Source organism: Bubalus bubalis, chromosome 19 (assembly GCF_019923935.1).
Source record: "Bubalus bubalis isolate 160015118507 breed Murrah chromosome 19, NDDB_SH_1, whole genome shotgun sequence".
Lineage (NCBI taxonomy): Eukaryota > Metazoa > Chordata > Mammalia > Artiodactyla > Bovidae > Bubalus > Bubalus bubalis.
In genome coordinates this window covers 12747410-12771042 of record NC_059175.1, presented here as the reverse complement: position 1 = coordinate 12771042, position 23633 = coordinate 12747410, and the positions used below count along the sequence as shown (strand labels likewise).

The 23633-nt window shown below is 40.0% G+C and overlaps 1 protein-coding gene across 13 annotated transcripts in view; it reads left to right on the top strand.

The window, feature by feature from the left end:
• MAST4 (microtubule associated serine/threonine kinase family member 4) overlaps nucleotides 1-23633 on the top strand; it is a 614032-nt gene that overhangs the window by 54454 nt on the left and 535945 nt on the right. The window contains exon 2 of one of the 13 annotated variants that reach the window (XM_044932667.2): nucleotides 5469-5627. The exons of the other annotated variants lie outside the window; for them this stretch is intronic. Coding sequence (XP_044788602.1) covers nucleotides 5619-5627 — 9 coding nt within the window. The 5' untranslated portion in view covers nucleotides 5469-5618. The remainder of the gene's footprint in view (nucleotides 1-5468; nucleotides 5628-23633) is intronic. 13 annotated transcript variants of the gene reach the window in all.

The window sequence follows — 23633 nt, the reverse complement described above, 5'->3', positions numbered from 1 at the left end:
GTGACTTAGCAGCAGCAGTATCATTTTTGGGAAGAATGCAACAGTTATTATCTAAGTTCATACAGATATTATTAATTTCTTTATTAATCTGTTTTAACACCAAGTATTAGAAAATCATTGTACCCTTTATTTTCCGTTTAATTCTAAGTCAGGTTTCACTTATTTCTCAGCTTTAGTGGATAATGTCAGATGTGCTGTGAGAACTTTATGGAACCATTTATTGCAACCAAAGAATAGGCTAGATAACGTAAGACTGCTCTAGCCCCAAGCAGCTACCCTGGCTGATAGAAACCACTGTCAGACTTGAGATTGACGTCATGTTTCTTTGTAACACCTTGGCTTAAAGCCTGCAACTTCTACAATCTTATTGTTATCAATGTGATTGAACTTTTAAATGACTTTTAAAATAACCTTTAAATTAGGTGGTCCAACTCAGCTATTTAAGTCATTTCTGTTAATTTCACAATTGGAGATTTGTCCTCTGCCTCCAAATATCATAGAACGTGGGTTGGTTTCCACAGGGCATGTCGCTGCCATTGCAGAACTTGTGATTATGAATGTCAGTGCTTCTTAAACAGGCTTCTAAATGACCTTCATATGCTGAATCCCTGGCCAAGTAAGCTGGCGGCTCCTAACCTGTATCCCCATTCTCCTCTGAAAAGTGACAGTTTTCAAAAGTTTAGCTCCAGAATCATTGACTGGGACATCATTTAAATATTTTGTATATCTAGAACAACATTTTAAATCTTTAAGGAAAGGGTGAGTTGGAAGAGCTCTCTTCAAAACTAGTTATTCACACCTCTTGAGTCACTCTGTCCTCCTGCTCCTGAGTGACTACCTTTTTACCCTTGATTCCAACAGCTAAATAATTCATTTCAAAATATCTAATAGACTCCCTCCCCCCAACAAATGACTTAGATATTGAGTAAAAAAAATTATTACAAGCAAAAGCTATGTGTTAACTGTATCCTGAAGGCTGGAAGTTATCTAATGTTTTGCATAGATCAGCCAGTTCTTAAGAAAAACAGTACCTAGAATTATTTGCATTGTTTTATTAAGGAGGAGAAACATGAGAAGTTAAAATGTCCGAAATCTAATCTAACTCTGCTTTAGGTGCTTTGTAGTTTGATTGAAGCCTTAGCGTCCACATAACCAAACAGAGACGTGGGGGTGATGGGGTTTGGGCTACCGCCATGTGGTACGGGAAGTAAAGGCCCATTATATACCCACACAGGTGGAATGCCTGTGTCCTTTGCCGCTGGTGGGCCATTGTCGCTTCTTGGGAATTGACTGGACCATTCAGTTTTGGTGCCTTGAGCTTTGCTGCCTTAAACATAAAGGGGAAAAGACCAAGTTTGGGGATGAACTTTAGAAATACAGAGGTCAAGGCAGGAATGAGGCCCAAGTCTAATAACCTGCACTTTAATTTTATCTGATGAGTTACTTTTATATTGTGTGTACAGTTTGAAGGAGATTCTTAAGTTTAAGTGGTTAATGTAGCCCGTGTGTGTGTGTGTGAACTGCATTTAGTATTTACATGCTCTTTCAGACTTTGTGGCAGTGTGGTAACGCTGACCATAATATTTTTAAAAATCTTAATTCTGCAGCAGCTTTTTGTTATAGGTCCTAGTTGTTTTAAGGAAGCTTTACTTAGTTATTTTTACCAGAGTTCACTGTGCTATGATTAGAACAAGAAGATTTGGGAAAGTTTAACTTGGTATGGCAGAGATTCAAGCTGAGCAGAAAAAAATACTTGGTGAATAAAGAATGTACAGGATGCTCAGGAGTAAAGTCCAGCAGAAGCAGAAAAATAAAACAGGGTGACTGTCTCTTGCACAGTTTACATTTTGGTTTTTATGCTGGAAATGCCTCAAGTGTATATTTAAGTAGTAGCAGAGAAAGACAGTAATGAACTGGTAATTTGACTTCATTTTTTTCTTAAATTAAATGAGTCTATCCTGTCTGTGGCATTCCTATTGTGTTTTTATCCAAATCTCTGAAGGAAATGTCCTTATTAATTTTAATATTTGATTGCAGGCTCACAATTTCAGAAGAGATTGGTGGTCGATTGAACTGTACCCTGAGATATTTCTAAATGAAAGCCTTGTCAAATATTTTATTTTCCTTCTGTGTTCCAATATTTGAATTGTCATCTAGTGAAATGGCTTTTGTATGCTTGATGTACCAGCGTGGCTAAAATGAAGTTGGTTTTTACATTATTTGCACAATGGTTGTACTTGCAGAATTAATTCTTAAAGTAAAAATCTTAAAGTAAGACCTTCATTTAAAATAAAAAGTAAAAACCTTCATTTCAGGTTTGAAATCACGATCATCTAGTATTAATTGAAACTATTTGAATTATAAAGTTAAATTTCAGGATACCTTTACATTTTATTTTTCTATTGAAAATGTCTTATTTTAGCTGGGTAGTTTGGACGTATCTTCATAAGTGTGAGTAATAGATGTGTACATTTTACTTCCAAAGCACATGCAGTAGCACTTGCAATAGTAAAATGTAGTAAAATAATCAGGCAGTTGTGAATTTTGAGTAACTTTTAAAATGTTTATCTTTAAATTTATGTAATTGAATTTTCATTAATGGTTTGTTGTGTTTAACAACTGGCCTGTAAATTGCTGACAATTTAACAAGGGGTTTTCCTGGGCTGGTACAAGCGGGCTGCAGTGTGTCACGGTGCAACCCAGACACACAATGTGCGGGAAAACCTAGGCTCAGAACCACCACATGGTCACTTTTGTTCACATCCCAACAATCGAAGCCAATATTGTGGCAGAGATCAAAGTGAATGGACGGGGAAGACTAGAGGGAGGAGCTGCAGGGTCAGCTGGCAAAGGGTATGGCTGGTGATTCAGTGCATCACACATGGTTACTAGATGTCTAGTAACCATTCCATACCAGACAGTGTATCTCCATGCCCAGGACCACTGAAAAAAATATATCTGTATTATGTTAATTTTCATTTAATCATGTCTCTGAAATGCTTAAATCATATTTCTTATGGAAGTAGCCTTGGATATAAATTCTAAGTTAGCAGATTTGCTTAAGATAGTAATCCTTTTCTTTTTTAAAGTATGTCTCATACAGTGTAACAGCTGTTACTCAGGAAAGATTTAGGGATAAAAAAATGAAGTCTGAAATTCTGCTCTGTATGTTGTGAGGCAGTGACAGGCAACCACAGCTGAGGGGTTGTTTTTTAAAGTAGGCTGTTCCTATATCATTTAGTATATTCTTTGATGCTAAGTTTTTCCCTCTAAAGACTTTTGTCTGATAGTAATGTTCATTCTTACTCTCCATTTATGTTTTGGCCCCGTGTGTCCCAAGTAGCACACCTATCTTCATAGAATTTGTCAAAATTCTTCTTTGAATGGCTGATTCACCTCTAATTTGGGATAGGACCATTGATGAATTAATTAGATTCCATATCTGTTATGTTGTTCAGTTGCTCAGTCCTATCTGACTCTTTGAAACATGCCAGGCTTCCCTGTCCTTCACCATCTCCTGGAGTTTGCTCAAACTCATGCCCATTAAGTTGGTGATATCATCCAACCATCTCATCCTCTGTCATCCCCTTCTCCTCCTGCATCAGGGTCTTTTCCAATGAGTCATCTCTTTGTATCAGGTGGCCAAAGTATTGGAGCTTCAGCTTCAGCATCAGTCCTTCCAATGAATATTCAGGGTTGATTTCCTTTAGGATTGACTGGTTTGAGATCTTTGCTGTCCGAGGGACGAGCACCACAGTTGAAAAGCATCAACTCTTTGGCGTTCAGCCTTCTTTATGGTCCAACTCCCACATCTATACATGACTACTGGAAAAACCATGGATTTGACTAGATGGATCTTTGTTGGCGGTGTAATGTCGCTTTTTTTGAATACGCTGTCTAGGTTTGTCATAGCTTTTCTTCTAAAGACCAAGCGTCTTTTAATCTTATGGGTACAGTCACCCTCCACAGTGATTTTGGAACCCAACAAAATAAAGTCTGTCACTGTTTCCATTTTTTTCCCCATCTATTTGCCATGAAGTGATGGGACCACATGCCATGATCTTAGCTTTCGGTATGCTGAGTTTTAAGCCAGCTTTTTCACTCTCCTCTTTCACTTTCATCAAGAGGCTCTTTAGTTCTTCACTTTCTGCCATTAGAGTGGTGTCTCCTACATATCTGAGGTTATTGATATTTCTCCCAGCAATCTTGATTCTAGCCTGAGCTTCATCCAGCCCAGCATTTAGCATGATGTACTCTTCATATAAGTTACATAAGCAGAGTGACAATATATAGGTTGACATACTCTTTTTCCCAATTTGGAACCAGTCTGTTCTTCCATGACCGGTTCTAACTGTTGCTTCTTGAACTGCATACAGGTTTCTCAGGAGGCAGGTAAGGTGGTCTGGTATTCCCATCTCTTTAAGAATTTTCTACAGTTTGTTGTGATCCACACAGTCAAAGGCTTTAGTATAGTCAAGGAAGCAGAAGTAGATGTTTTTCTGAAATTCTCTTGCTTTTTCTGTAATCCAGTGGATGTTGGCAATTTGATCTCTCATTTCTCTGCCTTTTATGTATCCAGCTTGTGCATCTGGAAGTTCTCAGTTCATGTACTGCTAAAGATTAGCTTGAATGATTTTGAGCGTGACCTTGCTGGCATGTGAAATGAGTGCAATTGTGTGGTAGTTTGGACATTCTTTGGCATTGCCCTTCTTTGGGATTGGAGTGAAAACTGACCTTTTCCAGTCCTGTGGCCACTGCTGAGTTTTCTAAATTTGCTGGCATATTGAGTGTAGCACTTTCACAGCATCATCTTATATATTATAGTAATGAATAGAAAATAGATTACTTTTATTCAAGACTAGGATGATTTTAAGAGGACTTTAAAATTGTGTTTGCCATTGTCCCAGGTATAATTTTTTTAACTTTATATACTGTACTTTATTTTATAAATTGTATTTATATTATTATCTATTGCTGTGGACAAATTCCTCCAAAATTAGCAGCTATTTATTATCTCCCAGCTTCTGGTGATCAGGAGTCTAGATATGGCTTGTGCCTGCCTTGGCCTCAAGGTTTATCATAAGAGTACAGTTAAAGTATCATAAGACTACAGTCAATGTGTCAGCCAGGTCTGAAGTCCCGTCTGAGTCCTCATCTTGGAGACAGGCCACTTGATTCATTTCCTGATGGCTGCTGGACTGAAGGTCTCAGTTTTGCATGACGATTGGCCAGAGAACTCCCACAGTGCCTTGCTACATGGGATTTCTCCATAGGCTGACCAAAACCAAAGTGACCGTCTTTCCATCACGTGGTCAAGAAGCAAGTCACTAGGTCCAATCCACATTTTAAGGGAGGGATGACACCAGGGCATGGTTTTGAGGAAGCGGCAATTGTTAGGTCTTTTCTAGTGGCTGCCCACCATAGTTACACTGTTGTATTTGGTGCCCTATAAAATTCCTATTTTTCAGATTAGGAAGTGAGAGGTTGGAGAGGTTAAATTATTTGTTTCCAAGGCTCAGATGCCAGTATGTAATGTAACTGGTTCTTCAGATTGGAATCGTCTCCATCCCAGAAGACCAAAACGCTGAGGCCAAAGCAAATGCTCGGACAGAGACTTGATGAAGGAGGTACTTGTTGTTCTGTATTACCCTCAATGTGCTAGAAATGTAGTCAATATTCCATACACATGTGTAGGGAAGAATGATGAAATGGTCATGATAGTGTGACTTTCTTAGCTGTTCTATTGCTCTGGTTTTCTTTGTGTTTATTTCCTTAACTGTAGACAAAAATACCATACCATATAGCAAACACATTTAAATACTTTCCAAGCTTGAAAACGCTAATCCTTCAGCTTGGATTATTCATGCTGCTCCAACCTGTTTAAAGATCATTGCTCTCCACTAAAATAATATAGCTAATTTATCAACAAAGAGGTTACAGTTACATTTAGGCTTTATTTCCTAATGAGGTATAGAGAGCAATATGATAACTATCTACCAGGAGCCGTTTATGTCCCTAAATACCCATGTTGCCTAAGAAACAGAATTCAATCTGAAATGCAAGCCGAGAGATGATATAGTTTTCCTACTTTTTCTTTTTTTAAACAGTTCTTTGGTCGTAGTGTTGAGTTGGCTAAAAAGTTCATTTGGGTTTTTCCGTTAACAGCTAATGGGAAAACCAAAGGAACTTTTTGGTCAACCTACTAGGTCTTAAGAGTCTTAGAAACATGCATGGATTTGGGCATAGACTAACGTTACTTTTAACTTGTCTTAATTTGTCTTCCTTAAGTAAAAATTATCTGTTCTACTTGAGGCAAATACTCCTTTGTCTGCTTCTCTAAGTACCCACCTTGAACATTTGAATTAGTGTGATTTTGAACTTTGCCTTGTTAACATGGATCCTGGTTTCAGAAGAGGCCAGCCATGTGGCTCTGTTGTTTTGCACATATTCTGGGAGCAGTTCACATAGGAGTCTATGGTGGTTCCCAGGGGCAGAGCTGTGCTGGGTCCATGATAGATTTTCAGTGTTTCCTTCTTGAAATCAGCCTTGCTTAGCTTGTCTTAAGTGTGACCAGTTGGCAAACAGAGGTGGTTAGGTTCTGAAGGAGTTGCTGTGGAATAGCTAAGTCTTACCTGCTGTGAAGTAGGTAAGTCTCTCTAGGAGCTTCTTGAAAGAACTGGGGACCCAGAGACAGTGATTGGCAGTCAGAGAAGATGCTGGAAGGGAACTTGAGAACAGAGACAGTGCTGCACATGTTGGGGCCTTGCAGTGACTGATTCAGAGAAGAGATGGAGCAGGGAGGGAAATGTTCAGATGAAAAGGGTAGATAGAAAAAAACATTTAACTTTTTAGTTAAATGTTTTTATACATTTAAAATACAGAAGCCCTTTTTAGTACAAATTATGTAGCAAAGGTGGAAAGGAGGTTTAGAGGAGAGAATAATCACTATGTCAATATACCTTTTTTTCCCCTTTTGTTGAAGTATAGTTGATTTTCTGTGTTTTACATTAGTTTCAAGTGTGTAGCAAAGTGATTCAGTTACACATATATTCTTCTTCAGATTGTTTTCCATTTTAGGTTATTATAAGGTATTTAATGTAATTCCCTGTGCTATACAGTAGGTCCTTGTTGTTTTTCTATTTTATAAATAGACTGAAGCGACTTAGCAGCAGCAGTGCGTATCTGATAATCCCAGCTCCTCATTTATCATTCACTTCCCCTTTCCCTTTAGTTGCTTTCTGTGTCTGAGTCTTGTTTCTGTTTTGTAAGTAAATTCATTTGTACTTTTTAGATTCCGCATGTAAGTGATATCATATGATATTTGTCTTTGTCTGACTTCCTTCATTCAGCATGATAATCGCTAGGTTCATCCATGTTGCTCCAAATGGCTTTCTTTCTTTCTTTTTTATTGCTGCATAGTATTCCAGTGTGTGTATGTGTGTGTATATATATATATGTGTGTGTGTGTGTGTGTGTGTCTCACATCTTTATACATTCACCTCTCGATGAATACTTAGGTTGCTTCCATGTCTTTGCTCATGTAACTAGTGCTATGAACTTGGAGTGCATGTATCTTTTCTAATTAGAGTTTTTATCTTTTCTGGATATATTAAAAAGGTATATATATATACCTGTTTGATAGAATAAAATGGGTTTCTTCAGAATTATGTTCAGATGATTTTTTAGCATGAAACAAGATTCTTGTGAGAGATGAGAGGATCACACAAAATACAGAAATTCTGCATTGCTGGGATGTGCTTTCTCTTAATTGTATGATGTGTAGTGGCCAAGTGAATACATTATGACGCCCCCCCCCCTTTTTTTTAAAGGAGTGTCTAAACAGACTTAGTTCTGCCAACTTACTTACATTGAGATTATGAGTTTTGATGAAACCTATAGAACTAGTTCCAGTTGTATTTGTTTTAATATTGATAGCTGACTTATTTGTTGAGTGCTTTACTGAACACCAGGCATTAAGCAAACTTACGTTCGTTACTTGATTGAACCTTTACTACAAACAGCAACACTGTGAGGCAGATGCTGCTTTTAGCCCATTGAATCAGCTCAGACGTGTTGTGTTGTGACTGGAGTCTAGAACTTTGGTGCTAAATGCTTTGAAACTCACTTGAGTATTAGGATATTAATGCTTTTGTTAGAATATTGCTGTGCTTTAAAATGGTTTAAAAAAACATTTTAAATGTAGAATCATGAAACTTTTATGGAGGAGTTAGGCTTCAGCATTTTGAAGCTGAGGGAGAGAAGTAGAAGTGATTTACTCCAGTTACATAACTGGATGGTGGCAGAGCTGGAGCGAAAACCCAGGTATTTGGCTCCCAGTCAGCCATAAAAGAAGACAAAGAGCCCATTTTATATGGAAGACTTAAATGGAAAGAACAGTTATCCGGATGTTAAGAAATGTCAATTTTAAGGGCGAATTGGCTGAAGACGAATAATCTCAGCCATGTTGGGTAGCCTTTGTCCCAAGTTTCTTCTTCAGGAAACCAGCCTAGGTGGGTCCAGCCTGCTCTGCAGCAAATGCTCAAACCTAGGAGCTCTGAGAAAATGTAAAGAAACCACCCTGAGAAGTTTTGCTCTCAAGGAGTCTACACCCCATCTTGGGAAACGAGATGCATCACTTTGCTGTGATGCTGCACTTACTCATGTGTCGAAATGCAGTGTGAAGTGCCTTTGTGTTATCATTTGCACGGTGGAAATGGGCTCATTAATATACAGGCCAACCCAGCTGAAGCATATAGTACCTGTCCTGAGTGCAAATGAGTGGCATGATTCAGAACTTTTACTGTGTGTGTGTGGTTTTTTTTTTTTTTAATCCACAAACCCTTAGTCCTTCTTTTGAATTTGGAAAATATTTTTGAAAATTAAACTCCTTAGTAACTTGATAGCTTTAAAAGTTGAAGAGTGGCATACGAAAGTTGGGGATGGCAGCGTGAAGGCGGTGAGCCAAGAGCCTGGTGATGAAGAAAGGGACTCGACGACAGGGCAGAGGAGGTGGGAAAGGCCGGTTTGGGGGAGCTGGGAATTCACAGCGGGGACTCTGTGAGGGCTGGGAACTTTCTGTTCTGTCTTAATGGGCCCCTGTACATCAAATACTGCTCAGGTTGTTGTTGTTTTGAAATAACCTTGAAATGTGAAGGCTGTCTCTCCATTGTCTTTCATGAGATTTATCTTCTCTAGCATATTTTCCTCAGAAATTGCCTGTTTGCTTGCTGATGAGGTTGGGAACGTTGTTAAATCCTATTCCATTAAATTCCACATTTAACCCTTTTCCATTTATTCAGTAATTGAAATGGCTTCCCTGGGTATGTTAACTCTGTTTAACAGTGGAAAATAAGCTTGTGCGTATCTCCCATCAGTCACAGGGTTATCTGGTCTTTTGTAATTGGGGAAGAGGAAGCTGTGAGGAATATTGATGAGAAGACAGTGTGGGTGGGACTCTCAATTCGATTAAAGAAACTCTGATAACCTCACTTGATTAGGTTCACTGGGTTTTCCATGTAATGGAGAGATGAATCTAAGATAGCTTGCTTTATTGGCTAAAAGAATGCTTTTTGCATTGCAAGCGCATCTTTTTGCTTCTGTGATTTGACTTTATGGGAAAAAAAAAAATGCCTCTCCGTTTTAAAGTACTATGAAGTGTTAGGTTCACGTATGTTTTATAAATTGTTAAATGAAATGTTTTCCTTCTCTAGTGCCTTGGAAAGGCAAAATGCCATTTTATACCTGTGAGACATAATTCTTGGGTATATAATGCAGGTAAGTTCAAATATTGGTTATATCGGTTTCATTTTTCTCAAGCAAAATTGAGTTTAGAGAGCCCATATATCTTACTTTGCCCAGTAGTATCCAATATCTTTCTCTCTTATATCCATTTACTTTTACAGTTGTAGAGTAGATGTTGTTCACCATACTTCTGGGAAGATTCAGTAGAGGTAAGAAACTTACCTGAAAAATACTCATTCCAGAGGTTTTTAAAATAATTTCTGCTTTCTGGACTGATTGCTGATCAACTACATAAAACTGATCTGTCTTTTCCTTCTCTTAATGACTGAATTTATTCACTGTTCATTGTTGTTCAGGTTTTTGGATGTCTAGACTGAATCAATAGCCTATCTAGTTTACTGGGTGACAAGTGCAGATAAAAATTATCATTGTTTTAACAGAGGACACTGCCTTATCACCAAGGAGAACATCTTCAGAGTTTCTAATAGTTAAGCAATCTGCAATCTGATGACAGTTGGACAACACCCAGAGACCCTTTAAAACTCCAATTGTATCCTCATAAAAGGACACTACCCTAACATTGCATGAAGAAGAAATTGCATATTCTCTGTTAATGTGCTGATATTCCATCCCCGCATCTCCCCCCAATTCAGTGGCAATAGTTTTCTTCAGCATCTTATAACAAAGTGAAATCGGTATCTGTAATATAATTCCCCCTATACATTTCCAGTTAATCGAATTGTGCTTTTGTAAATGTATCATCCTGATTGAAAGATGTGTGTGTGAATCCTATCAGCAAGGGAAGTTTAATTTCCATTCAGTTTGAGTTGTGCTTATTTCTATGTGTTCTCTCTCCCGTCATTTTCCTTATTAATCATGAAGATGACTGGAAAATATGCTTTGGTTACTGATGGGTATGTGGGGATATTTAGCCCTGGTAAAATGTGGTAAACCATGAAAACAGTTAAATGAAACCTGCCTATGCAGGAGATGGCAGAGCTGAAAATAAAGGAGGGAGGTAAAAAATGAAGCACGCTTTTGAAAATTCCTCTCTAGTGCTCCTATGTGGAGGAATATGTGTGTGTTGAACCGACCAAAGAAGGACTGTATGCAAATTTAGTGTCCACAGGTAAACATTTATTTTCTGGATACTAGTAAGCTTTGGACTATCAGTTTGCCTTTTCCAGTGTAAGCTGCTACTTGCTGCTTCAGAACAGCAGTTCCCCTCTGAAGAGAAGCACTGATTGGAATGTGTATGGTATATAAAGAGAACCTGGAAATAGATGAACACAGGCTACATTATTCCATGTTTTCACTTTGCATCATGAAAACACATAGATTAAGTTGGTTTTTAGGCACAATTGTGAACGTGCCCTTGATTCTCCAGCTGAACATTGAGGTTGGCCTGTCTAGCCTGAAAAGGAATGCATTTCCATTGTAGAGAAGACAAAGTGTCACAGAAACCAGACTGTTTCCAACCGAGTTGTATGAAAGCTTAACTGTTCATTGTAGAATAGTTATGGGTTCCTCCCCTCCCCTGCCCTCTTTCCTTTTAAATCAATATCAAATTAAACCCAGGCATGTGGGATTGTCAAGGCAACATGGCATACAGTCTTTCAAGAAAACACTGAGGGGCTTCCCTGGTGGCTCAGTGGTTAAGAGTCCACCTGCCAGTATAGGAGACACGGGTTCGTTCCCTGGTCTGGGAAGATCCCATGTGCTGCAGAGCAGCTGAGCCCGTGCGCCGCGACTATTGAGCCTGGGTTCTAGAGCCTGGGTGCCCCAACTGCTGAAGCCCACCCGCGAGCCCGTGTGCTGCAACAAGAGAAACCATCGCAGTGAGCACGCCTGCACACCACTACTGGAGAGGAAGCCCTGCTCGCCAGAATTAGAGAAAAGCCCGCGCGGCAACCAAGACCCAGCACAACCAAAAGTAAATAAACAAATAACATTTTAAGAAAAGGAAACACTAAGAAGAGAACTAGTAACCCGCAGTTGGAACCTGAAGAGAAAGGGAAGTGGGATTTTTGTAAGGAAGCATTGTGAGCCTACACAGTGTGGTAGGCAAAGACCTAGTCTTTGAGGCCAGATGCTGTGTCTTCTCTGGGTCAGTGATTCGGTGACATGTGCCTGCTCCTTAGGAGCCAGACAGCGTGCTCTGGCTTGGCAGGAGAGCAGCAGCTAATAAGAAATTTTATCCTCAAAGCAGCCTGCAGGGTTGGTGGGAGAGCAGTTACTGCCTGGAAGTAGCTGGGCTGGGACCTGAACTTGAGTCATCATATTTCTGGCGTTATCTCTGATACAGGACATCTCCACACAGTCTCCACCTCATCTGGGTGCTGTCGCTTCGTCAGACAGCCTCTGGGCAAACAAACACTCAAGCACTTTTCAAATGTAAGGTGGCCTTTGATATCCAGGTTTAAAAGATACCTAGGCCAAAAAGTGAATAAAACAAGTCTCTTTTCCTTTAAAACTTTCATCTAAAGTCAGCTTAGCCCTACATACGTCCTGTAAGTCACAACTTAAATTTGGATGCATTTTCCCATGATATTGGCAGTGTAAACGCCATCATGTATTCATTGAATCTTTCAATCTGTCATTCAGCAAACTGTGATTATTCGTACATGGGTTTTATGGCTCCTAGGGATGCAAAGATGAAGAGAGTGGAGTCTTGGTGAGCAGTTTATAGCTCACCAAGAAATAAGAAATATCAGATATGCAAAGAGACAGTCATAGTGCTATGGAGAACGTGCTGATGTAAAGGTGGGAATGTAAAGGATTGAGGGAATAACCATCGCAGAGTGGATAGTTCTGAGTCTTTAAGGGTTGGTAGTAGTTTGCTGGCTGAGGAGGTGGTGGAAGGACTCTCTGGCACATGGCGGAGTGCTAGTGAAGACGGGGATGGGCTTCACCGCTGAGCATTGCCCAGGGTGCAGGAGTCACTGTGAAATGTGATGTTTATGAGCAGTAGCCTCTCTTCTCCAAAACCAGAGGCTAAGAGTTTGTATAGGCTCCCATCATCTCCAGCCTCCAATGACCAAGATTTATTTAAAGAGCATCAGTGAGTGTTTAGTAAAACTTCATTGTTTTGTCTGCACAACACAAAATATATTGTCTGCATAACTCAAAATTTATGATAAATACAGTAAGGCTGGTCTGACTTGCTGATTGTGGTGTAGGAACCATTGGTCTCATGTTACAAGTCAATGGTTTTGGGCATGCTTTGGGGAGGGATTTTAGTGTTTGAGATTCAACTGTTTTTTTGATGGTAGCAAATATTTTTGAAATATTCTTTATATACAAATAATTATCTTAATTATAAAGATAAAAGAGAGAAAATTAAATTCTATAATTCAGACATTCGTTAGTGGTGCTTAAATTTCCCAACCCCTATGCGAATTTTTTAAGTTAATTTTATTTAATAAAGGAACGTGCCTTCTTAAAGTTTAATTTCTGTTAGTAACAGACAACAATTAGTCTCTCAATGCCATTGCCTTGCTTAAAATGTGGGAAATCGATATTAGTATGTAGTTTGTTTTCAGTTTTATACATATGTCAAGTTAAGTTTAGGCAAAGTAGTACCAAAAGCTATCGTTTCATTTCCTCCCATCTTCTAGTCCCCATTAATATCTGTATCCATGAGGATTCAAATCTGCATCATGAAATACAACCTGAAAACAGTGGCTTTGACCTCGTGAGAAGTTCTATTTTCAGTGAAGGAAAACCTCTGGTAGGCAGTACGTAGGTGGTGTGATAGCTTCTCTGTTCCCTCGGGGATCTAGATGTTTCTTTCCCTGTTGTGTAAGCTGGCTTTGGTGGGCGCACGTCCCCTCATGGTCTTAAGACAGCGTCTGTGCTTCTGGTATTGTATCTGCATTCCAGCAGGACGAAGGGAATAGGTAAAAGGCACACTCCTGCTGCGTGCCTGACTAGTACCTCCTCTAACCACTGTTTAATTCTAGGTAGGCATGTTGCTATTTGGAAACCAACCTGGAGTCTGCTAGTGAGAAAGAACGAGAAAAGAATACTTGATAGACAAGTATCGTGTATGAGCTTTCCTGTGGCTCAGATGGTGATGAATCCGCACGCAATGCAGGAGAACCAGGTTTGATTCCTGAATAAGGAAGATCTCTTGGAGAAGTGAATGACAACCCACTTCAGTATCCTTGCCTGAAAAATCCCATGGCAGAGGAGCCTGGCAGGCTACAGTCCATGGGGTCACAGAGTAGAAATGACTGAGTGATTAAGCATGCATGCATACTGTATGTCACCATACCCAAGGTAGGGATCTTCAGGTATGCCTGGTTAGAGCTTCGGTTCTTCATGCATTTGCCCCTTCACTTTGAAGATGGAATTAATATTCACTCCAGGTAGGGATGAACTGAAAAGAAAAAAAAAAAAAAGCCAAAGTAGACACCTCTATTGGCCACTAATAAATTGAGAAATAGGCTACACAAAGAATTTCTTAATAGTTTTAACTGAAGGGTGTATTCTCAAATATTGAGCAAGGGGGAGTTCCAAGAGTCAATTTTAGGTCCACCTAAGTTTTTATTTTGAAAGAACCTGCAGAATGTAATACTAATCTATTATATAAGCTTGCTTTTTCCCCCCTCTAAAATAATGCTTTTCAGATGCTGCTGCTGCTAAGTTGCTTCAGTCATGTCCGACTCTGTGTGACCCCAGAGACGGCAGCCCGCCAGGCTCCCCCGTCCCTGGGATTCTCCAGGCAGGAACACTGGAGTGGGTTGCCATTTCCTTCTCCAATGCATGAAAGTGAAAAGTGAAAGTGAAGTCACTCAGTCCTGTCCAACTCTTCGTGACCCCATGGACTGCAGCCTACCAGGCTCCTCCGTCCATGGGATTTTCCAGGCAAGAGTACTGGAGTGGGGTGCCATTGCCTTTCAGATGCTAGCCAAACCAAAAGGGAGCCATGCAAGAGAGTTGGTATTTTATTGATGGTGGTAGTAATCAAAACAAGTCATTTTGCCTTATACTGTGTCTAGTATTCATGGTACTACTTAACCCTTCAGTTTTTTTTGTTTGTTTGTTTGCTTGTTTTATGAGCACTTGACATAGATCAGACTGTATTCTAAGCTCCTGGGATATAACCATGAAGAACAGAGGAATAAACCTCTACCCTCATAGAACTTGCAATCTAATGTTGAGTGATCTCTTCATAATAATTGGTTATTAAAGAAAAACACTCTTTGGACTATTATTGGCCTTCCATTTTGTTTTTCTATCTTTGAAACTTTTGTAGACTGAAATGTGATGGTTGATTAATTAAGCCATAGTCTTCCATTTCAGAGAGACCATACACAAGCAATCAAAAGTCATGAGCAGAAAAATTTCTTTGGAACTGTCATGTCATTTCATTTTAAGCTCTTCATTTCACATTTCCATCATGTAAAGTACCTTAATTACAGAATTCTTTTCTTTTCCTAATTAAATATTGTAATATAGTCAAGGATTTTTGTTCTTTAGGCACTTCTTAATGTGTTCAAGAGCACTTAATATTCTGAACTTTGGGCGTGTAAACAGTTTATTTTAAAATTAAAGGGACAGTGGCATTTTAAGAGAGCTATAGTCAAGTAATTAGCACGCTGAGCTTGCTGGATGCCTTTTATTGCTTCCATCTGTTTAAAGATAATGAAAAGAAACTGGGGAAAAAAATCTTCTAGAAGACTAAAGATTGTTAGCTGCAGAATGTGCTTTTGAAAGGGAAATATTTGGTCTCTCTAAGATATTTATGCAGTTACAAAATCTTTAATACATTTGATATTTCATTGCTGAAGCCAGTATTGGTACTTGTGTTGTATGCTGCTTTGGTTGTTGTGCATTTTCTAGTATTGAACATAGAAAGTCATAAATCCTTAAAAAGATACCCCTTTTAGGAATGGTCTTCATCTGTTCATAGAAGTCTGACAGGTACAAAGTGATCCATTAACTTGGTTCTTCATTATTCATCATTACTGTCTTCATTGGTTGAGTACCTACCACCTGCAAGGCCCTGATTTCACAGCAGTGAACGAAACAGATGAAATTCCTGCTCTCATAGAGCTTGAACTCTAGAAAAGAGAGGCAATTAAAACTAATAAAACAGATGCATGCTCGTGCTTAGTTGTTCAGCCGTGTCCCGCTCTTTGCGACCCCCATGGACTGTACTGTAGTCTGCTAGGCTCCTCTGTCCGTGGAATTCTCTAGGCAAGAATACTGGAGTGGGTTACCATGTCCTTCTCCAGGGGATCTCCCCAACCCAGGGTTTGAACCTAAAATCTCTTGCATCTCCTGCATTGACAGGCGGATTCTTACCATGTACCACCTGGGAAGTCCGTGGGAATAAAACACACAATTAATGCTAAATAGTGAAAACTTCTGTGGCGAAAAATAAAGTTAAGGGAAGTAAAGGGAAAGTAAAGTTAAAGTAAAGTTAAGTTAAAGTAAAGGGAAGAAGTGATGGGAGGGGTTATTTATGTACTTGTTTAATCAGTTAATTGTGTGGCAGCTCCTTGAGAAGGTGATTTATTTGGATAAAGACCTAGGGAAGTGAGGGAGTTATTTCTTCCATAGCTGTCAGGGGCTAGAATGTTGAAGATAGAGGGAACCAAAGCACCAGGTCATGAAAGAGAGGGTGTCTGCCTTCTGACCTGTTCAGAGCACATTAAGGAGCCGCTGTGGTTGAAGTGGAGTGAGCAAGTGACAGGAAGCAGATGTGCTCAGAGAGATAGCAGGGAAGAGCACAGAGGGACTTAAGCACCATTTGGAGAACTCTGCTGCTTATACTGCTTGAGAGGAGAGGCCAGAGGAAGGCTTTGAACAAAGGAGTGAATGATACTTCGTAAGTCTTCAAGCCAAGATCATGCTGGCTCTTGTGTTGATAGATTGTGGGAAACCGAGGGAGGAGCAGGAAGTGCCCAGCTGGGAAGCCGAGGCAGTAATGCACGGGGTGATGCGTGGGCCAGGCTGCTGGTGTTGGCAGAAGCAAAGGTGTTGAGAAGTGGCTGCATCCTAGGTTTTGAAGGTAGACCCAAGGATTGACTGATGGACTTGGATGTGGGGTGTCAGGCAGACAGGAGATACTGGTGACTCCATAGTTTCTGATCCAAGGAACAAAAGTATAATTGCCATGTCTGAAGAGCTGAGAGATTGCTAGACGAGGTAATAAAAATAAAGTTTGGTTTTGGACATGTTAACTTTGATGATATGTTTATGAGATTGTCAAGTACAGATATTCAGCAGGCAATAGAGATAAGAATTTGAATTTAAGGGGAGCTGTTGCTGCTGCTAAGTCGCTTCAGTCATGTTTGACTCTGTGCAACCCCGTAGATGGCAGCCCACTAGGCTCCTCCGTCCCTGGGATTCTCCAGGCAAGAATACTGGAATGGGTTGCCATTTCTTTCTCCAATGCATGAAAGTGAAAAGTGAAAGTGAAGTCGCTCAGTTGTGCCTGACCCTTAGCGACCCCATAGACTGCAGCCTACCAGGCTCCTCCATCCATGGGATTTTCCAGGCAAGAGTACTGGAGTGGGTTGCCATTGCCTTCTCCATTAAGGGGAGAGATTAAGGCTAAAAATACCAATTTGGAGTAATCACCATAAAGGAGGTATTTAAACACAGGGCTGGATGAGGTCATGAAGGAGATCACTGTGGAAGAGGAGAGAAGAAGAAGGAAAAGTTAAGACCTGTCCAAGAAAAAAATAGAAACTGACTCATGGAAATGGAGAAAATGAATACAAACTTTAATGTTCAGTATGTTCAAGTATGTTTAAGGAATTAAAAGATGAGATGAAGAATTTTGTCAGAACTAGAAATTAGAAAAGCAAGTGGAAATAGTGTAACCAGAAGATAATAAAAATAATGAACTTAATGAATGGGTTTAATGGAAGATTAAGCTCCATTGAAAAGTTAATTAAGTATATTCTTACCATGTGATCAAGCAGTTATACTCCTTGGTATTTATAGAAAGGAGTTAAAAACTTATGTCTACACAAAGACCTGTATACAGATGTTTATAGCAGCTTTATTTGTAATTTACCAAATTTGGAAGCAACCAAAATGCCTTTTAGTATATAATGGATAAATAAGCTGTGGTATATCCAGAATGTGGAATATTATTCAGCATTAAAAAGAAATGAGCTATCAATCTGTGAAATGACACAGAGAAGCCTTAAATGCATATTACTAATTGAAAGAAGTCAGTCTTAAAATGTTGCATTCTGTATGATTCCAGCTTAGACAGAAGTTTGGAGTCAGTAAGAAGACCAGTGGAAGGAGAGATGAATAGGTGAAGCACAGGATTTTTAGGGCAGTGAAAACACTCTGTATGATACCAGTGATGGATGCTGTTGTTGTTTAGTCACTAAGTCGTGTCTGACTATTTTGTGACTCCCTGGACTGTAAAGGCTCCTCTGCTCATGGCATTTCCCAGACAAGAATACTTGACTGGTTTGCCATTTCCTTCTGCAGGGGATCTTCCTGACCCATGGACTGAACCCATATTTCCTGCATTGGCAGGCAGATTCTTTACTGCTGACTCACCAGTGAAGCCCATAATGGTAGAGACATGTCAATAAATATACATTTGTCTAAACCCATAGACGCTTCCTCGGTGGCTCAGTGGTAAAGAATCCGCCTGAAGTGCAAGAACTACAGGAGATGCGGGTTTGATCCATGGGTCAGGAAGATCCCCTGGAGGAGGAATTGGCAACCCACTCCAGTATGCTTGCCTAGAGAATCCAATGGACAGAGGAGCGTGGCAGGCTATAGTCCAGAGGGTTGCAAAGAGTCAGACATGACTGAAGCGACTAAGCACAGCACACACAGAAGGTATAACACCAAAACTGAACCATAATATAAACTATGGACTTTGGTGATTGTGATGCAATCAGTGTAGGTTCATTGATGGTAACAAATGTACCACTTCAGTGAGGGATGTCGATAGCGGGGAAAGCTATCCATGAGCAGGGGCGGGTTTACATGGGTGTCTCTGTACCTTCCTCTCAATTTTCCTGGAAACCTAAAACTGCTCTAAAATGCAAGGGTAGGGCCAGTCTTATGCAGAATTTTAAAGAAGTCAACTGAAAGATGAATCATATAAAAATCTTCAGACTGCAGCAGAGAAAAGAACTGAAGAGCTACATGAGGTCTGGTAGGAAGGTTTTATGTACAAGTCACTGGGGTCCAAAAAAACCAAAAAACAGAGAATCCAACACAGCAATATTTGAAGAGATTGTGGCTGAGAATTTTTCAAAACTGATCAAAGCAGAATGGGAGAAGCATTTATACGATAAAGGTAGAGAATTCTTTTGAAGAGTTTTTTGTCAAGGGGAACAGGGAAACTAGGTGATGGCTTATAGAGCATGGGGAAAAGCAAGGGTTTTGGGTTTCATTTTAGATATTGTAACATGTTTATATGTTGATAGGAATGATCCAGGAGACAGTGGATAGAGAAGAGTGGGGACCCCTGCTTGTACTACATCCTTCAGTAGGTAACATTGACTAGGAGCCAATGGCAAGAGAATTACCAGCATGTCTGCATAGCTGCCTCCAAGTCCCTATTTGGCTTTAAATGATGTAGATAGGAAAGTAGATCAGCTATCACAATATTTCTTAAAAAGCAAAAAAGTATTTTAAATTGTATAATTCTCAGTACCATTGACTTGTTTAGTGTTAATAGCATATTTAAGCAAAATCGTTCTCTTGTCTCACTCTGCGCTCCACCTAAGCCTCCCCTCCCCAAGCCATATTAGATATGGAGGCCTCTACTTGGGACCTCTGGGGTTGTTCTTTAGTGGGAATATTTCTACTTCAGAGTTCTTATGAGAGCTGACTTGGGTAGGAGACAACTGAGGTCTGAGTTCTATTTTCTTCACTTATTAGATGGGGAAATTGGACAAGTTAGTTAACCTGTTGGAGCCTCCGTTTCCTTGTGGGTAAAATGTGGTGGGATGGTTATTGTGAGTGTTGATTGAGTCAGTACAGCTCCCTGGAATAGTGTCTAGCACATAGGAAATAGTAAATGTTTCTTGCTGTCATCTCTGATTCAGGGAAAACCTGTTGGAAGACAAATAGTTCTCATTGGTTGTAAAAGGTTTATAGGGTCTCTTAAAAAAATTCCCATAGCTGGGCTTTATCCCTTGAAGTTGTAATTTAATTGGCCTATGGTCAAGTCCCTAAGCCATTAGTACTTTGTAGATCATTAGTACTTTGTTTAAAGACAAAAATAGTTCAATTACTCCAATTTGTAACTAGGGTTGCACTTGCCCTAGGTTTTTGATTCCATCATTCAGCATCCCCTGCCCCCAAGAAACTTTGTATTAGGCGTCAGTTTGCCAAGACCATGTTTACAAATGTGCTTTGGGTTGAGCCTTCAAAATTTGACTTATGTTTTTCATTCTGGGAGACTTTGAAATGTCTCTGAGGGTAATGATGTTTATCTCTACAAACTCCTAACCAGCTAGAAAAAGTGTGTATCCTTCTCGTTCCCCATGTCATATCTGGTAATCTGTGTTCTGCTGTATGCTTCCCTTATATGGAACTTTGTAGTCTGGGAGAAATTGCACAAATCACACCAAATGAATTGTGCGGCATGCCAAAAATAAAATGGAGTATTCATTCCTGTACGTTTGCTTTTTTTCTTTTTTTTTTTGCACGTTTGCTTTTTATGTGACTTAGAATGTACAGCCTTTGGGACAGTTGTTATCACATTGACTCCATTATGGCAAAGAAAGCTAATTTAGTGGTGAAATTGGCTGGAGTGTCTCCCCTAATAGAAATAAACATGAAACCACTTTAGTGTCTCTTCTTTTCAAGGACTGCTGTTTTTCCATAAAAGTTGCAAGCCTGCAGATTGATACAGAAGCCCCAGCAACTCATGTGGCTGTGACTGTATAATTTAAAATTTTATTTCACCATAAATTAATAAAATTGAGAAATGTGAGGCCATTTTAAAATCACAGCATGCAAATGAAATTTAGGAATAAATTTTGGGCATAGCTAGTAAAGTGGCCAGATGAGTAAACAGACGTTTATAATAAAATGTAGCAAATGCTGGGGTAAGAATAGGTGCTGGGGTGCAAGCAGGCACTTAGCAGGGCAATTCACCAGCGTCTTGAAGGGTGGAGGGAATCAACCCTGGGAAAAAGGCAGCGTCTACACTGAAAGCGGGAGGCTGAGTAGGAGGAGCCAGATGTGAAGAGGAGTGGGTGGGGGTTATTGAATGGTAAATATCACGAGATATTTATGCTTATTAAGTAAAAGTATAATAATAACATCCCTTGTACTCCCTGGTGGCTCAGAGGTTAAAGCATCTGCCTGCAATGCAGGAGACCTGGGTTAGATCCCTGGGTTGGGAAGATCCCCTGGAGAAGGAAATAGCAATCCACTCCAGTATTCTGGCCTGGAGAATCCCATGGATGGAGGAGCCTGGTGGGCTACAGTCCACGGGGTCGCACAGAGTTGGACACGACTGAGCGACTTCACTTTCACTTTTGTACTTGCAAAAATGAATTGATTTGGATGATGTTATGTATAAAGTTCCTCTACCCATGGTTAAGCTTTATACCAAGGAATGATACAAGAAAATGTAGAGGCATTTAACTCATTAGATTCTCTCCTTTCAAATGGCTTATCGTTCATACCTAGATAATTAGTCCTTGTAAAATAGAGGATTGTGCTAAATAATACTACTATAATATTATCACCAATGTCTTGTTCCTCAAGGTGTGTGTTGCGGGGTGGTGGTGGTGGTTGGAATTTCTTGTTTTATATTTTTCATTCTTTTTCATGAAATCTGTTCCCATATTCGGAGAAGGCAATGGCACCCCACTCCAGCACTCTTGCCTGGAAAATCCCATGGATGGAGGAGCCTGCAGTCCATGGGGTCGTGAAAAGTCGGACATGACTGAGCAACTTCCCTTTCACTTCTCACTTTCATGCATTGGAGAAGGAAATGGCAACCCACTCCAGTGTTCTTGCCTGGAGAATCCCAGGGGCAGCGGAGCCTGGTGGGCTGCCATCTATGGGGTCACACAGAGTCGGACATGACTGAAGCGACTTAGCAGCAGCAGCAGCATTCCCATATTAGGATATATGATCATCTTACCATGTTTTTGTTGGCCCTTGTACCTTCTTCTTTTCATTTTTAAAAATCATCTGTGGCCTGGACTAGACTGCCAAATGCTTTTGGCAGCCTTATCCAGTTCAGTGAACCCCTAGTTGCTGCCGTTCTTGCTGTTGAGTTGCTAAGTCGTGGCTGACTCTTTGCAACCCCCATGGACTGTAGCCCTCCATGCTCCTCTGTCCATGGGATTTCCCAGGTAAGAATATGGAGTGGGTAGCCATTTCCCTCTCCAGGGAGTCTTCCCAACCCAAGGATCAAACCTGTGTCTCCTGCTTGGCAGGTGGATTCTTCACCACTGAGCCACCTGGAAGCCCAGCCCCCAAGTTAGCATCCCTCAATTCGTGGTTTATTTCAAGTTGTCACCTAGTTAGTCTTTGTTGATGTTGATTCCCCACTCCACCATTTATCATTATAAATGAATTTTGTTCTGTTCTTCATTTTGCTGCCCACAAACTGAAATCTTGGTAACACTGTTTGCCTGATGCTTTTGGTCTCTGGGATGCTGCTGCTAATAGCATCTCCGAGAAATGATTGAGTTTTTGTTCTCCAGCAAATGGGAATTGAATTTGGTATTCACATTGTCAAAATGCAATTTGTTTTCATCTAGTTATCATAATTTGAAAGTGTTAAGGACCAGCTCCACTGTCTATCAGTAGTAAGACTGACTTTTAAAAGGATTGCATTTTAGAGTTTGTCGTAATAGTTGATGACTTAATTTTTTCCTCATGCATTGAACTTTGGATTGATTAATTTATTGAATCACTTCCTATTCGCTCTATATTACGGAAAATCATCCACTTGAATTCCAACAAGGAGAAAGTAGTTCTATGGGGTTAATAAGTTAGCCCATGGCTTTGCACTGATTGCCAGACTACTCAGAGTGCAATCAAAGTTGGGTGAATTTGGAACAATTTGATTTTGTAATGATCACAATTTGAGATGCAAAGGAAGAACTAGAGTTATAATTTTTATCTTTAGCTTTATATTCTGTAATTAGACATCAATACCCATGGTCAGAAAGCTTAAGCAGTTAAATCTAATTTTAAGTTGATTTTATATACAGTTTTCATCCTCACAGAGTCTCCATTACAGCCCTTCTGAGTATTAGCTTCACCTCTACTTAATTACTTGCTTTGACATTTTAGTTCTTTTGCTCGTAGCAAGTGCGTGAGATGTTTGAAATCCAGTCTCCAAGCTTTGCTCCCACCTTTTTAGAAAGGATTTGAAAGATGGCTTTTTTGACTTAGGATGGTAATTTGTACCTATTTAAGAAAGGACTTGAGCTGATTTGGGGAGGTCCTGAAGGTGGGGGGTGGGCGGTAATCTTAGGAGTAGCTGAGCAGCTTTACCCCCCATCCTAGTGAGGTCCCCAAAGAGGGTCAGTTTCCTTCCCTGTAAAATGGGGCAGCAGTAGTCCACACCCCACAAGGTGATTGTGAGATCTAAATGTCAATTCCAGTAAAGTGGTTAGCAGTGTGCCCGGCACATAGAAGTGTAGCTATGTTCACTGTTACGGGTTTTGTATAATTTTGTTTCAGAGAATCTTCAGGACATCAGACTTACTGTCTCAAGAAAACTGTCCACACTTGCAAGATATGATTTGCTTAATAACCAGAGGTAGTAGAGAGAAGCTGGTGGGTAGGAGGAAAGCTGGCCTTGGCTGAATTTGATCTCCAGCTGCTGGTTGCTTGGAGACCAGGCGCAGTGGGAATTAACTGTTGTTGCAGGCAGAGGAGGAATCCTGTGCAGGAGAAATCTGAAAGCTACCCTT